We start from the raw sequence: 17,823 nt of genomic DNA, 5'->3' as shown, positions 1-17,823 counted from the left end.
CCCCTGAGCAACAAGCGTTCCAGGCCTTGAAGCAGGCCTTCATGAAAGAATCCATCTTGAAGCATCCTGACCCCCACTGTCCATTTGTAGTGGAGGCGGATGCATCAGATATTGCTGTTGGAGCAGGATTACTTCAGGCTCACACCTCCGGTGGTACCCTCTTCCCTTGCACTTATTATTCGCAGAAACTCAATTCTTCCAGAGAGGAGGGGCCGAAGCTGTGACGAAATGACGTGCGATCTCAAAGCTCTAAGATCGCAGTCGACACTTTTATTGCTGGGGGGTCCCAACAGACCTAAATCATGCCGAAGAGATGGTGAACGGGAAGATTACATCTTGCTGATCTTGGGGATATCGCAAAATCTCTGAGAAAAGCAAGGGAAAGTCTTCTGCTGGTAATAAAAATTCCAGTCTGTCAAGACCGACAAAGTCAGGGCAGCCTCAGAAAGGAATGGAATGATGTGGAAGAGAAAGTGTTTCTAGCTGATGATAAACTTTTATTGTTTTAAAAAAACGGACTGCCTATAAAATCTAAAAACTAATTTAAATCAAAGAATAGAAGAACTTAGCGGTGAATTTGATTTTTGTAATGGTTCTGGACAGTGGTTATCTTACTTTTTAAATGCTATTTACATGGATTGATTCTAAGCAAAACCTTTTCAAATGGATGGATTATCCTTCTAACATTTCTTTGTGACTCTGTAAGCTACAAATGTATTGTTTTGACTTCGACATGCTAAGCTTTTATTGCTTGGCTGTTTGGCTTAAGATCTGATAAGATTTTACAGCTGTCCCTTTGAAGTTTGTTTTCGTTTGCAGAGAGTTTGCGAGTGAGTGTTTCAATCTTGCTGAGCTTCTAAGAAAAAATACAACTGCATATAAACATGGCGTCTCTCCGAGAAGTACTCTTAGCTCTGCAGATAGTGTTGGATACAGAGGAAAGAATTGAGAGAAAATTGGATTATTTGATGCATTTGGCAACAAAATGTGATGTAAAAACTGAGAATGTTCTTCAAACACAAAATAAGAAGATTGAAATTCAAAAAATTGAAATGGAAGACGAATATAAAGAGATTGTTGATACTCGTGGAAATTGGTTTATTTCTGAGGGAGGAAAGAGTGGAATATTGAAAGGAATTAAATGGAGAGAAAATTTATTTCAAAGGACAGTACATAAAAGAAGAAGAAAGCATTAAAGAATTGATGGACTATGAGATACTATTTGCAAAATATTTGATAACAATGCTGAAAATTAAAGACAAGCTGAAAAAGGAAACAGAAGGAGGGCGTCAATATTATATGAGAGATACTATAAACAAGGAGTTGCAAAGAGGAGTCCATACAGATTTGTTTAAGAAGATGTTTGGAGGACTGGATTCACAAATGGCAGAAGACATAAGATTGTTTTGCTATTGGAGAGGTACAGGTTCATAGATGGAAGAGTATAATTTAAAACTAGCTAAACTTAGTTAAATTCAGTGATAATAGGTATAGTTAAATAAAAATTGATAATGATAGTAATGTATACAATGTTGAGCTGTTATGGTAAGTAATAATTGGATATGAGAAGGGAAGGTTAGAAATATTTTTGGACTATATATAAAGGTTATTAATAACAATAAAAAAGAACAAAATTAGACACAGCTAAGTTTTAACTAATAGGGGGAAAATGTTATGATATAGGATATAATTAAATAAATAAAGGATAATGATAATAAATTATATACATGGAGGATTAGAAAATTTTGGTATTAAATATTATGGATGTTTAGTTAAAACAGGATATGAGGATTTAATGTTAATGGAGGATTTTATAAATAAGTAAATGAAATGCCAGCATGTGGTTATGTATTAAATCTTGGTATATTTTATGATGAAGGACGTTTAAATAATTATAGTCAAATAAAAGTGGAGGTATGATGATGGTAATATAATAAATATCTGAGGTAAGATATTAGAATTAATATGAATTATATTTGATGACAGTGGAAGAGATGCACAAAAACCTTTTGTAACCAACTGATACACTTTCTACAGTATGTAGTATGTAAAGAAGGAGGATTTGTATGTTTGTTTTGAAACTAAATTTTATATATATGTATGTATGTACATGTGTGTGTGTATCTATCTATCTATATATCTATCTATCGATCGATCGATCGATATAAACTCAATTCTTCCAAGCGCAATTATACCATTTGGGAGAAGGAGTTACTAGCATTAAGATGGTGTTTGAGGCCTAGAGGCATCATTTAGAGGGGGCCAGACATCAAACTGAAGTCTGGACGGACCATAGAAATTTGAAATTTTGAAAGACCACATGAAAATTGAACCAGCACCAGATTCAATGGTCTCTCTTCTTTGCACGATTCAATTTCCACATGACTACATCCCCAGTGCGCTTCTCTGCAGTTCAGGAGTCTGTGGATTTATGACCTCAGATACGGGAAGTGCAGTGGCATGATGATTGGGTTGAACAATGGAAGGAAGAGGTGGGGCATTCATCAATGAACTCTTACGGTACCGAGACAGACTCTATGTGCCAGTGGGGTCACTTTGGGGACTTATTCTATCCCAGTGCCATGATAATCCTGTGGCGGGCACTTTGGCCTCTTCAAGATCTTGAACCTGATCTCCCGTACTTTCTGGTGGCCCCGATTACATGACATACAATCTTATGTCACGCCTTGTGTACAGTATTGGCAGGCCAAGTCAGTGATGGGAGCCCTGCCAGGGCTGCTCCAGCCATTGCCGACACCGAAGAGACCCTGGGGGGCAATTTCTATGGACTTCTTGACGGACTTCTTGACTTCTTCTGGATTTACCACGGTGTTTGTAGTGATAGACATGCTGACGAAGATAGTGTATTTTATCCCATGTTGGGGATTACCGACAGCCCGCGCCACCGTCCGCATGTTTATCCAACTTATTTTCAGACTGCACGGCCTACCTGACAGGGTCGTGTCAGACAGGGGAACGCAATTTACAGCCCAGTTTTGGAAAGTGCTGATGAAGGCCTTGGATGTAAAAATCTGCTTGTCCTCAGCGCACCATCCAGAAACCAACAGAGGGATGGAGAAAGTGATCGGGATCTTGGAGCAGTACCTGCGCTGTTTTGTGAACCAGCAGCAAAATGATTGGGGCGGACTACCTGGCTGTGGCGGAGTTTGCGTTTCGGCATGTGTGCCACGGCCTTTTCAGATTGAAGATGGACTTAAAATCAATTCGTAAACCTACTGCCAATTCTTAGAAGACACTTTCTTCAAGCAACAGTACAGGAAAAAGTCTGCATCTTTCAAGAAGACCATGGTTTTTATGCAGGACAATGCTCCATCGCATGCATCAAAGTATTCCACTGCATTGCTAGCCAGTAAAGGCCTGAAAGATGAAAGAATAATGACATGGCCCCTTTCCTCACCTTACTTAAGCCCTATTAAGAACTTGTGGGCCCTTCTTAAATGGGAGATTTACAGTGAATGAAAACAGTACACCTCTCTGAACAGTGGTTGCCACTGCACAAAAAAATGATTGTCAACAAATCAAGAAACTGACAGACTCCATGAATGGAAATCTTATAATTGTTATTGAAAAGAAGGGTGGCTATATTGATTTTTTTTTTGAAATATTAGAAATGTTTATTTGTACATTTTGAGTTGTTTCTTTATTATTCCCACTTTAACAGATGCAAATAAACAAATGAGATGGGCAAATTTTCATTTTTATTTAGATGCACAATAATTCTGCACACCAATAGTTGCCCAATAATTGTGCACACATCAATATTCTCCTATGAAAGTCAAAATCTTTTCTTCTTCTTTCTTAAATATTCAGGTTTGATGTTTATTAACATTTTGGATTGACCGAGAGCACTGTAGTTGTTCAATAATAAAATTAATCCTCCAAAATACAACTTGCCTAATAATTGTGCACAGTGTATATACAGTATGGGGGTGTTTGTGTATAACACACACACACACACACACACCCTCTAAAGACCTTCTCATTATCTTGATCATTAAAAGACACTGGAAGAAGCACTCCCTCTCATAGTAAATATGCTTGGCTCCATCTTTGTTTTTCAGTGCTTTTTTTAGGATACCTTTATTATGACAGAATATATTTCTTTGCTTTTCCATATATGTTCTATGACATTTTAGAAACTGCTTTGGATTTTTCAAATGAAAAGTATAGTAATAAAGGGTCAAACTAGTAAAAAATGAAAATTATCTAGGCCAGGCATCCTCAAACTACACCCCGCATCTGGGCCGTCAATACAAAGTATCCAGCTATGAAGTGGTGGGATGAAAAGCAGCTGCCAGCTTGTAAAGTAGTGCTTTCAAAGTCTTTAAAAACAGGCTTTCAGATGTTTTTCACAGCCATGTAATCGAGGGCCAGTGGGTGGGTAGGGAAGTAACTAAAGTAGCACTTTAAAAGTGGGTGGGTGGGTGGGTAGGAGACATGTCTCCACATCTCCTAGCTTTTCAAAATCAGCTGAAGTTGACTAACACTAATTCAAATGCAACCGCAGTATAATGACTGAAGGAGAATTCATCCACTGATTTGATTCTTCCCATATATAAAGTACATCTACCAAATTGGTTGCTGAACAATTTTGGAAGATATTCATGTGTGCATATACACATGCACGAGTGTGGCAAAAAGCAGTTTGTGAATTCTTCTCCAGGCTTAAAAGACCTTTTAGCCCTGTAATCCCAAATAAGTAGGCCCACAGTTCCCATTGAATTAGTAGTATATTTATGTTGGTTAAAATTGTTCTTCATTTTAAATATTGTATTATTTCATGTTTCTTTGCACTACAAATTAAGCAAGTGGCAAGAAAGTTTGCACTCTTTTTCCCTTGTGGGGTGGTCTTAAGGAAATAGATTCCTTGGGTTGAGCAAGTACAGCAAGAACAAGGGCAAAATGGACTGCTAAATTGGCCATTCCTGCCCAGTCACGTGACAACCTAGCCACACCCATTTAGATGGTCCGCCCCCCCAACAGTGTCAGGGACCATGAATCAGCCCCCTGTTCAAAAAGTTTGAGGACCCCCTGATCTAGGCTGTAGACATCCCAGTATTCTCGTTTGTGTTATAATAGATTTGTCCACTCTTGCACAAGAAGGAATTCAAACAGACTTTATAATATTCTAAGAGATAATAAAAGCACATGCATCTCCTTGTTTTATTAAAGCTACTTTACTTCTTAAGCAGAAATTGGAAAATTGCAATCCCATGTTTACTTAATGCCCTAAAGCCAAATTCACATAATACAGTACAATTGTGATTAACTATTACGAAGATTTATCCAAACTGTTAGCTTGGTTAGTTCATATACTTACATTTCCTCTGCTGAGGAACACAGTGACTTGACCTTCATCCCGAATCTCAGAAAACATGGGTGCTCCTACCAGCAGGTCAGAAAGTCCATCAGAATTCAGATCTACTGCACATAAGGAGGAGCCAAAGTAAGAGCCCATCTGCAACCAAATTGAGTCACAACAAAACATTCAGTATCTGCCCACATACAAGAGGAAATCACACAAGCTTTTCTTTTTTTTGCAAGTGGAACTACAGCTTACTGATCTATCTCACACCTGGTAGCTGTAAATGCCAGTTGCAATAGTTTTCTACTATGAATTGGATAGGGCAGCTACTCATTGTTATGCTTGAACACTACTGAACATATCAAGATATATAGACTGGATCTGACATCTTTATCCACCTATCAAGACCCGAGATAGGCAGTTGCTGTTTGATGATGTTAAATGTATTGTTGAAAGATGTTAGCTGTTCCACGTAAAGCTGCCTTTTGCAATTGACTGATGGTGATTTTTATTTCAATGCCAATTGTATTCAAGTGGTACTCCAGTTGTTTTGGAACTACCATTGATACTATCATTTTATTTTATTTTTTGCCACAATCATTCTATTGCTATTTTCAGGTCTTTGTATTTTGTGATTTTCTCCAGTTCTTTCTCTTCTCCTGTCTCCAGGTACTGCCTTGTCTATTATCCAAACTTTCTAATCAAAAATTGTTGAGTCTACATTATTATCATCATCATCATCGTTCTTATTTTTAAAAGCCTCACACAATTCTATCTCATTTTATTTGTCTTCTATCCCATCTTCCTTTTACAACACAAAGCAATACAGGTAGCCCCTTCCCCTGCTTATTTCCCCACAAAATTTACCCTTGAAGTATTGCTAAGCAGCAAAAGTAATTATTTTAATTACTGGACTTCTGGCATTTCAGAGAATACCCACTAGCTTTGGCTACTAGGAATTGTAATTCTGTCTCCTCTTAAAGCTTTCCTAGTCTTGCTTTAAATATACCTGGACTACTGAAGTGATAATGATGATTCACCTACATCAGTAAACATTTCAGGGTTCATGCAGGACACTTTTAAAAATAATCAAACCAGTGCAGTATAAAAATACCATTTGGATATTTGTTTGACCATTCTCTCATAGATTACAAGCAACTTACAATCACTTAAATTGAGTTAAAAGAGAGAATTAAGTGATGAAGTAGATATCTATAGAGATTCTCAGTCATACAGGTCATGGTGGTCCCAAAGGTGCTTTTAAAAGAAGCAACTGGACTGCCTGGTTTTTCCTTTAAGATGTTTTGCTTCTTGTCCAAACTGAAGAAGTTTCTTGGATGAAAAATTCAAAGAAAAACAAGGAAGTTCAGTTGCCTCTTGAAAAACTATCTTTGGGTCAGGAAGTAGGTGTGTCCTCAGTAACTAAAAAGTTCAGGTTTTTTAACAAGACCAGGTCAGGACTATTGATAAAAGGACCAGAAAAGTAGACATATGGCAGGCAAATTATGCCTAGAAATGCAGTGATATGCCTTTCTGATGATATTAAATAATACCAGAAATTATTATCAGCTCAAAAATCCATCCAAGGATTGAATCCATGAGAAATTACTTAATGAAGAAGTTTCAAGATATCTATATAAATAAAAATGTAAATGTTCCTTTGTTCAAAATCTTAAATCTCCAAAAGTTCTTCACCGATTGTTTTGAAATTTTGACACAATGTTGCATTTGAATACGCATGTGTTTTTATATTCCTATATTATATGTTATCTGTGACAGGTAAAAACATGCTTTTTTGAAAACCGGTACCATCTGTTGGACGTAAAAGCAACGCTCGCTATACTAAATATTTCACGATTCCATTTCAATGTTTCCAATTGCATTGTTACATTGAATTTTCATAGATTTTGATTTATTTCATTTTGATTTAATTATTTCATGTGACATTGCATTGGAATTGAGCTGCGTCGTTTACCATAGCGTTCATTTCGTGAGTATAGTATATTCGGAACAGTTCGGTCTCTCTCCAGCTTTGTCCCGATGGTCCCTTTATATGTGTGGCTGGGCTGCGGCTGCACCCTTTTCCCTTTCCGCCCTTCCTCCGATGAGCTTATCCTTCTCCCAGTTGTCCATCCCTCGGCCTCCTCCCCCCGTCCAGCCTAGCGGAGCTCCAGAGGAGGTGGAGGCAGAGCGTCTCCTCAGCCTGGCCGGCCGCACATGCTCTCCACCCCCCTCACAGCGAGCCAGCTACGGCCTCGCCAAAGTGGCTCCGACGGGGCGGCAACGGTGGTGTCAGCCTGAGGTGCAGCAGGGCTGGGGCAGCTGCTTGGTGCCCTGTGAGGCCGCGGCTGCAGTGTCGCCATCATCTCTGGATGGGGCTGCGGCCGACGGGGGCTGCCTCACATCTGCGTTGCCAGGGACGGCTCCTTCCTCCTCCTGCTCTTCAGGGGACACTGGCCACCTTCTCTCCCCACCGCCGCTGAGGGAAGCCAGGTCAGGGGTGGCAGCTGCCTCCCCCTCCTCTCCTCCTCAACCTGGCCGGGCTGGTGTCTGAGGGAGGCGTTGTCATCATCGGTGGTGGCAGCGGGCCTTCCTCCCACCGGCCCCAATGCAGCAGCAGTGGCAGCAGCAGCGGCAGCAGCAGTCTGACTCTGTGGCGGAGGCATGGGAGAGGAAGAAGATGGCACAGCCCATGATGCTGCCTCAGCGGGCTGGCAGCAGCAACAGCAGCGCCAGCTTGGAGGACTTCGCGCCCAGCCTGCTGGCCCAGCTGACGCTGCCTCCCCCAGCCTCCGCCACCGCCTCAGTCCCCTCCTGCCCTCCCGGGGCGCCTCCTCCACAGAGCCTGGCACTGCTCTCCCAGGGAGGAGGAGGCGTTGGGGGTTCAGAAGGTGCCCAGTTGAAGAAGAAGAGAGCCTTCCAGATCACCAGTGTGACCCCGGGGCACATCTCGGCCAGCCTCAGCTCCAACAGCATTGCCGAAGATACAGAGAGCTATGATGACCTGGACGAGTCACACACCGAGGACATCTCCTCCTCAGAGATCATGGATGTCTCACTCTCCTGGGAGAGCGAAAAATTGCCAAAAAGCAGCACACACATGCATACTGGAGCTGACAGGGCAATGCCTCGCTTGCCCTCAGAAATGGCTCCACATGCCACCCATGGCACACATGCCATAGTTTTGCCAACACGATGAGTTGAAACTGCAGGAACCTTAGATGAGAGTGACCATGTCATAGTAAAATTCAACATAATGCAAACACAAACAACTCAAGAAGCTTGGAAAAATATGACCATAAAATCCCAGACCAGCACAATACCACTGAAAAAGAAAAACAATAAAACCAAGAAGAAACCAGCATGGCTGCATCTGATCTCTCTGACAAATTAAAAGACAAAAAGAACAAGTACAAAAAATGGAAAGAGGGATACATAACTAAGGCAAATAGCCAGAATCTGCCAAGACGAAGTCAGGAAAGCAAAGGCTCAGAATGAAGACAAAAGGTCAAAGATAATACAAAAAAGTTTCTTCAAACATATAAATAACAAGAAAAAAATCAAGGAAACTAAAAAGACAGCAAAGAAGTAAAAGGCAGCAGATAGAAAGCAGAGCTGCTTAACTCATTCTTTGCCATCGCTCTTCACGCAAAAAGAAACAATAGTCCAACCTACCAAAAACATAACTGTAAAAGACAAACTAGAAATAAAAGTTAAAATAAGCAAAAAAATAGTAAGAGAACACCTGTCTGATCTTGAGGAATACAAATCACCGGGACCTGATGGATTACATTCCAGAGTCATAAAGGATCTGGCAGATGTCATCTCAGAACCACTATATGACATCTTTCAAAAACCCTGGAGCACCGGGAACTATTAGAGGACTGGAAAGGAGCTGATGTGGTTCCCAAATGTGCAGGTTCAAATTAAGATGTTAATTATTACCTATACATTTTATTAATAAATTTAAGATGCTAATTATTATCCTATAAGTTTTGACTCCTGGTTACCTATAAAACAGTCTGCTCCAAGTGAAATTGCCTATCTAGTAAGAACTAATAGAGAGGGCATATTAAAGTGTCTCATCTGCAAATATAAGCAAGAAGAGGTATAGAAAAGAGTCCACTTTGCAATGTCTTACCTTCTCTGAAATAGTCTATCTCTAGATACAAGGTTGGTATTGCTCCTATTGGTTTTTCAGAAGGCTATCAATAGGCTGCCTTTCTTTTCCATACAGCCTTTGAGGATGGAGTGGAAATATAATGTTTTTTATATCAAGTTTTTTTTTATTTTATTTTGTTTATACGTATCACTGAGTAAATGGTGTGATGCCTTAGTATTATACATTTCAATACAAACAGACAGTGTTATTACTCATAGTTATTGCATTTCATTTTCATTATTTCATATTATTTACCCATATCGTTTACTATTACCCTTCGGTTCTAAACCTTCCTCTTATTTTTTTACATATCTTAATATATTGATATACATATACTATATCTCTATTTTAACTCCCCCACATCGCTATTATTTTTTAATTAAAAGTTTTAAAAAGGTTTTACAAATATTTACCTCCCCTCCCCCACCCGAACCCACCTCTCCCCCAGCCTCCCCCTCCCCCAACCTCCCAGAGCAAATACAGGGTATAAATCTTTAACAATCATATTCTAAAGTAAACTAACAGACTTTAGCATCATCCCTCACTTGTACTTAGTTTTGTTAAACTAACTCTAAATAAATTATATCATCCCTTGCTCTTTCAATCATAAGCTATCTGGAGTTTCTTAGTCCCATATTTATTTTGAATATAATCAATCCATCTTCTCCACTCCAGCTTGTATTTCTTGTCTGAATGATCCTTGAGATATGCTGATATTTTAGCCATCTCTGCTAAATTTGTTACATTTAATGTCCATTCTTGAATAGTAGGCAGATCTTCCTTCTTCCAGTATTGCGCCACCAACAGTCTTGCTGCCGTTCTTAGGTTCAGAATCAAATTAGTCTCTATAACCATACAATCAGTAGTTATACCTAACAAGAATAAGTGAGGGGTAAACTTTATCCTCTTTTTAAAGATATTTTGCATAATCCACCATATTTTTATCCAAAATGCTTTGACCTTTTTACAAGTCCACTATATATGATAATACATAGCGTCAGCACAATCACATCTCCAGCATTTAGGTTGTAGGTTCGGATACATACAAGCCAATTTTTGGGGATCTAAGTGTCATCTATAAAACATCTTGTAGAAATTCTCCCTCAGATTTTGGGCTTGCGTAAGTTTTACATTTCTTACCCATATCTTTTCCCATGTATCCATCATTATTGGTTTTTCAAAATTTTGTGCCCACTTTATCATACAGTCTTTAACTAATTCTGTTTCAGAATCTATTTCTATCAGTATATTATATAACCTTTTTATGTGCATTTGACTTTGATCCCTAATTTGTTTTTCTAGATTATCCTCATTTTGCATAATTCCAATTTTCTGATCTTTTTCCCATTTGGCCTGTAACTGTCCATACTAAAACCATGTTTGGATTACCTTTTCTTCTTTTAATACATTCAGAGATTTTAGCGGTTATATACCACTTTCTATAGTAAGGAGCTGTATGTGATTACATCCTGTTTTTGTGCTATGCTTATATTCTCTATTGCATGTCTGGGAATTGCCCAGATAGATATCTTATCATTTAATTTATGTTGATATTTTTTCCAGACACGCAATAGAGCATTCCTTAAAATATGACTTTTGAAAGTCTTATCCACCTTCTTGTCGTATATCAAATAAGCATGCCAACCGTATACCAAATCATGCCCTTCGATATTCAATAATTCACTAATTATTGATAAAACTACTGCTTCGTAATATAGTTTTAAATTTGGCATTTTCAAGCCTCCTCTCTCCCGTACATCTTGCATTATTTTAAGTTTTATTCTCGGTTTCTTCCTTGCCCAAACGAATTTATTAATACCCTTCTGCCATTCAAGCAAGTTTGCATCTTTTTTAAGTATTGGTATCATTTGAAAAAGAAATAAGAACTTAGACAAAACATTCATTTTTACTGCCACTATCCTTCCCAACAAAGACAATTGTAGTTTTTCCCAATTTTTCATCTCTACTTGTATTCTGTGCCATAATGGTTCATAATTATACTTATATAATTTCCCATTTGAAGTTGTGATATAAACTCCTAAATACTTAACCTTTTTTACTATCTCACATCCTGTTATACTTTCTAATTCTTCCCTTTGGTTAGTGTTCATATTTTTAACTAATAAAATAAGATTTATTTTAAATCCAGATACTTGACCATATTGATTAATCATATTCATTAAAGCCCTAGTAGATTTCCCTGGTTGGGTTAAAGTTACAACCAAGTCGTCCGCAAATGCTCGTAATCTATATTCGTGATGCCTAACCTTAATTTCCTGTAAATCATCTGTAAATCATTTTATTCAGCAACAACTCCAGGGTTATAATAAACAATAATGGTGATAGGCGGCAACCCTGTCTTGTACCTTTCTCAATTTTAAAAGATTCTATTAAACTACCATTAACTATAATTTGTGCTGTTTGTTCCTGGTATATTGCTTTGATAGATTGTAAAAAATACTCTCCAATTTGCATCTTTTGCATTATTTTCATTAGAAATTGCCAATTCACTCGATCAAATGTTTTCTCCGTGTCCAGAAATATAAGTGCTGCGGAGACTTGGTTATTCTTTTCCAGATACTCCAATATATTAACAATTTGTCTTACATTACTTCTCATTTGTCTCCCTTGTATGAACCCAGTTTGATCATTGTGGATCAGTTGCTGTGTAACTAACATCAACCTGTTTGCTAATATTTTGGCAAAAATTTTGTAATCTATGTTGAGTAATGATATAGGCCTATAATTTTTTGGCTGGCTAAGATCTTGATCTTCTTTGGGGATCAAGGATATAAAAGCTGTTCTCCAAGATGGAGGTACCTTTCCTTCCATTTGGATTCTGTTAAATAATTCCTTAAGAGGTTCTACCATTTCTAATTGTAAATTTTTATAGTAAACCGCTGTCAAGCCATTTGTGGCAGGTGCTTTCCCAGCCTTTAACTCTTTAATTACCTGGAGGATTTCCCCCAAAGTTATTAGTTGGTTCAATCTCTCCCTTTGTTTATCTTTAACTATAGGTATTTTTTCTTTCTCCAAATATTTATCTATATCTAAACCTTGTACTTTATCACTCGTGTACAATCCTGTGTAAAATTCTAAGAAGGCCTTTTGGATCATATCCTGTTGATACACATCTTTACCTTTATAATATATTTTTTGTATAATACGAGATTTTTGTTTCTTCCTCGTCATATATGCTAACCATCTGCCTTGTTTATTTGCATTGCAAAAAGTATTATGTTTAGCATATAACAAATTAGTAGCCACCTGATCTGATATCAACATATTAAATTGCGCTCGTAATAGGGTAATTGCCTCTTTTGTCTTCTTGTCACCTGGATTGGATAACTCCTGCTCTTTCTTCTTTATCTCTTCCTCTAGTTCCTTTCTTTTTTTCCCCTGTCTATGTAACTTATTTAAATTTATTAGGACTCCTCTCCTCTGCTTGCATCCCAGACCATTTCCATAGATGTACCCTTGTTCATATTAAAAACAAAATATTCCCTCAGCAATTTTTTATATTCATTGACATTTTTCTCATATCTAAATAAATTTTCATTTAACCTCCAACTCCTTCTAGATTCCTTCCCATATTCCAATTCCATCCAGACCAGGTTATGATCTGTTAAGACTCTGGAACATATCTTCGTCTTCTTTACCTTAGAAAACAAATCATTTGTAGTTAGTATAAAGTCAATCCTAGAAAAAGATTGATATCTATCAGAAAAGAATGTAGTCCTGTTCTTTAACATTTCTTTCTCACCAGATATCTCTTAGCTCCAAATCGTCCATCATATCAAAGAAAGGCTTAGGTAATTTCGCTCGTGTTTGGATATTTTGCAAAAGACCCTTCTTATCTTTCTTGGTATCCAAAACTCCATTCCAATCACCCATCAGTATGCAGGATCTATAGTCCCATTGTATTAACTTGGTATGGAGCATCTTGTAGAATGTTTCTTGTTGTTGATTAGGGACATATACTCCCATTAAGAGTATCTTTTTCCCTTCTAATAATAGTTCTATTGCAATATATCTTCCTTGAGAGTCTGCTTCAATTAGATCAGCCTTCATATCCTTTCTTAAGTATATAACTATACCATTTTTCTTCTCCGAGGCAAAGGCCATGAAATGTTGTCCAAGTCTTGCATTGATCAAATATTTCTGGTCATTTGTTCTAATATGTGTTTCTTGCAGGCAAATTACATCATTTTTGAATTGTTTTAAATAATGGTTTATTTTTTTTCCTTTTCTGTGGTGAATTTAAGCCATTGACATTCCAAGTTAAAAATTTAATTGTCATCTTTAGCTCCCTGAAGCTTTTTAAGAGCCACCTGGAAATCCTGTAATTTGATTTTCGGCCTGGCTCCTCCCACCGCTTCTGAACTAATATTTATGGCTTCTTGAGCTGTTGTCTGAGCTTGTTGCTGGGCTTGTTGCTTCTTCAGTTCTTGTTCCTTATGTTTGGTAGCCACTCGTGTTTGTCTTTGCTCCTTGGCACCTTCTAACTCCACCAGAGGATTCTGAACTTGGGCCACCACCAATATCTTTGAGTATCTTGCTGTCTAGTCTCTCCTGCTTGCTCCCTTTCTCTAGATCCTGGAGATGAGGGATGACCAGCCTTTAGTACGTTGCTGTAGAAATCTCTGGCCTTCCAAACTGAGTTAAGACAGTATCTTTGTCCCAGGTAGTTGACCACTAATCCAGCTGCAGCTGTTTTGTAGCTGACGGTTTTTGAGTTCGTCCACTAGGAATGCATAGTCTTTTCTGGCTCTCAGCATTTTGGGTGGGATTTCCTTCAAAACCATCACCTCCATAGAACTCTTGTAGTATCAGGTTTCTCATATCCCTTGTAGCAAAATAAACTACAATGTCTCTTGGGAGTTGTTTCTGTCTGGCAATCTATGAATTGACGCGGTATATTTTGTCTAATTGCCAGTCATAGTCCCTTCTTGGCTGACCTATTAGTTGATCAAAGGCTTCTGAAAGCATCTCCTTCAGGTTTTCTTGATTATTCTCTTTAAGACTTCTTATTCTCAGAGCAAGTTCCATCTGCCTATATTGTAGCATTATGATTTCATTTTCTGCATCGTGAACCTTGTTTTGGACTTCCTCCATTTTATTTGCTAAATTAACATTTGACTCGTTAACTTCCACTTTTTCCTCCACTAGGGATATGTAGCCAGATAAGCATTTAAAGGTTTCCACAATATCTTCTCTGATCTCTTGGTTACAAATCTAAATTAAGTCTTTAATCTGCAAAATCTCCTCCGAGATCGCCTTGAAGGCAGCAGAAACTTTTTCCTGTATTTTAAGTTCTAAAGCAGCTGCATGGTTTTTTAGAGCGTCGTTTAAAACTCTTTGCAACACCTCTTGGGTTAAAGCTTCTCCAGCAGGAGGAGGGGGGGGGATAGTAATGATTGTAATTTATTTGTCGGGGCTGCAGAGCCGCCAGCACTTTTAGAGCCCGATGTTGTTTTAACTTGTTTTGAAGCCATTTCTAACCTTCAGTTAAGCTTATCTTCCACCAAATTATTAAGTCCAAACAAGCCGCTTATTCCAATTATTACTCTTGTAGCTTGCTAATAAATCAGTAATGTTTTAAGTGATTTTAAGCTCTGTAGTAGTTTGTTAAATTACAATTCAGCCCCGCCTTCAAGATTCCGGCGCCATTTTATCTTCTGTCTCGTTAGTTTTAATAGAAGGAATTTTTAGAAAATTGAGTTAAAGTTTATCTATACATACAGTTGTAAATTCTCCGATATCTGCTCTGCCTGCATTTTGCTCAGATGTGATCAAATGTTGTTATGCAGCGGTGATCGTGAGCCTTGGTTTCTGTGGAAAGGCAGAATGAGTCCCAGGTGCGGAGTTTGCCAAGTTGCAGGGGGGCTCACGCCTTCCACAACGCAGAATTATCTCCTGGAGGGGGGGTTAATGGAGCTCTCCCCAAGCTCAGCAGCTCTCCCCTTCATCTTCGCCCAAGGAAAGGGTTATCAATCTGTCAGACAGTTGATATACGCTGTCCAAACAGTGTAACGTGATCTCGGGGCTAGAGCTACTGGAAAGAGCTGCTTCTTCAGGCTAGGCGAGCACCGGAAGCCGCTATAATTTTCAAAGGCATGATAGTAACAGTTCTTTTCTGTTTCCCATTTGTTTTGTTACTTATATTTCCATTATTTAGCTCTTCACATCTGTTTATGAGTGTGTCTTATACACCAAATGTAGCCCTCCCCACCCACCAGCCCCCACCCTTTGGCCTCTGCCTCCCAGCAATTTACCTCCTTGAAGCAAATTGAGAAAATGGGGCTTGCGGAGGCGGTAATAGGCTAATGCAATCCCTGCAGCCTGAAACAGTTTATCATCAGGAGGCCCATGCTTAAATTGAAATTGAAAGTGAAACTTGCTGTTTGTTGCAAGAGACAAATTGTGGGAGGCAGAGGCAGTTATTGTTTTTTTACCTGCAAGGAGTCAATAACTATAAATGCCTACAGAATGTTCAAATTATTAGGCTTACTTTTTAAAGACTGCTTTATTATTGTTCTAGACAACTTAACAAAATGAAGAAGTGTTTTAAAATAAATGCTTGATCTGAAGAGGCCCAGTGCTATTGTATCTTCTTTTAAATAGCAGAGAATAATGTATACTTCCAAAAAGCCATATCAATTTTAACAGCATCTGTACAAGTATAGCCTGAAATGTAACACCACAAATAGTATTGATCTTCTGTACTGTTTGTTGTTTGCTGCAAAGAGGCAAATTGTTGGAAGGCAGAGGCAGATTCCTCCCTCATGTTTTCTTTGCCAAAAGCTAGATGCGTCTTATATTTTGATATAAGTATATAAGTACATGCGGTACTTATATAATTCTAATATTATTACACATTATTAAAATAACTTCCATAAAATATTGCTTACTTTACTTTCCCTTTCTTTTTCCTTTTCCTTTATACAATGTCTCTTGCACCCATCCTAATTTTTAGTCATCTTTTTTGGGGGGGGAGGGTTGCCTCCCAAACTCTTATTTTAGGTTTTTTAAGCCTTTATTTCATCTGCCTTTAAATCTATATTTTGACTATACATTCTAGCTTTCTCTCCCCTCTCCGGCCCTATGAGTCCCACTCCGAGGCCAGATGGCGCGGGTAATCAGGACCCTGGTCTCAGGCTGTTGTCGCTAAATGCCAGGTCTGTTGTTCACAAGGCTCCCCTCGTCCGGGACTTAATTTTAGACGAGAGGGCAGACCAGGCATGTATTACTGAAACCTGGCTGGGCCCGGAGGGAGGAGTCCCCCTCGTAGAGATGTGCCCAGACAGATTTCAGGTGCTTCATCAGCCGAGAGCCCAGAGAAGAGGTGGAGGTGTGGCTGTTGTTATCCGGGAGTCTTTAGCACCTCGTAGGATCCCGAGCTCCGGAGCTTGTCGGGTGTGAGTCCCTGCTGGTAAAGTTGGACCTCAAGGGTCAAGTGGGTTTGCTGTTAACGTACCTGCCTCCCAACAGCGTTGCAGCAGCCCTCCCCTCGCTCCTCGAGTCGGTAGCCGAGCTGGCAATTGAGTTCCCCAGGCTTATGGTCCTGGGGGACTTCAATTTGCCTTCGCTCGGTGAACACTCTGATGGGGCGCAGGAGTTCATGGCTTCCATGACGGCCATGGGCTTGACCCAGGTAATTCGGGGCCCAACCCATTCAGCGGGTCACATGCTCGACCTCGTATTCCTCTCGGAGCAGTGGACTTGTGATCTTGGTCTGAGGGGTAATGAGATCATACCCCTGTCGTGGTCAGACCACTGCCTACTGAGGCTTGACTTTCGGAGGCCAAACCCCCACTGTAGGGAGGAGGAACTGACCAGGTGGTTCCGCCCCAGGCGACTTATGGACCCTTTAGGTTCCAGACGGAGCTTGGGGTTATTCCTGATACTCTTGCCCACAGTCCGGCGGAGACTCTGGTTGCTGCCTGGCACTTGGCAGCATCGGAGACCCTTGACCGGATTGCGCCACTGCGGCCCCTCCGAGGCGGCGGATCCCGGAGGCCTCCTTGGTTTACCGAGGAGCTCCGGGGGAGGAAGCGCCAGAGGAGACGCCTAGAGCACCTGTGGAGGTCCGATAAATCCGAATCGAACCAAGCACTCTTAACAACTAGCACCAAGGAATACATCAGGGCACTTAGGGCAGCAAAAAGATCATATATTGCCACCTTGGTTGCGTCCGCTGAGTCCCGCCCAGCCGCCCTGTTTAGGATAACCCGTTCCCTCCTAAATAGGAGGGATACGGGGGACCCCTTGCAGGGTAGGGCTGAGGATTATGTCCAATTCTTAGCGGACAAAGTTGCTCGGTTTGGGTCGGATT

At 39.6% G+C, this 17,823-nt stretch overlaps 1 protein-coding gene across 2 annotated transcripts in view; it reads right to left on the bottom strand.

The window, feature by feature from the left end:
- Nucleotides 1-17,823, bottom strand: part of ITGA9 (integrin subunit alpha 9) — a 615,138-nt gene that overhangs the window by 516,182 nt on the left and 81,133 nt on the right. For both annotated transcript variants that reach the window (XM_032236787.1, XM_032236788.1), the window contains exon 9: nt 5,342-5,479. In XM_032236787.1, coding sequence (XP_032092678.1) covers nt 5,342-5,479 — 138 coding nt within the window. The remainder of the gene's footprint in view (nt 1-5,341; nt 5,480-17,823) is intronic.

The sequence above is a fragment of the Thamnophis elegans genome, chromosome Z, assembly GCF_009769535.1.
Source record: "Thamnophis elegans isolate rThaEle1 chromosome Z, rThaEle1.pri, whole genome shotgun sequence".
Taxonomy (NCBI): Eukaryota; Metazoa; Chordata; class Lepidosauria; order Squamata; family Colubridae; genus Thamnophis; species Thamnophis elegans.
Note: the sequence above shows the minus strand (reverse complement) of the source record. Positions and strands in the feature narration are given on the sequence as shown.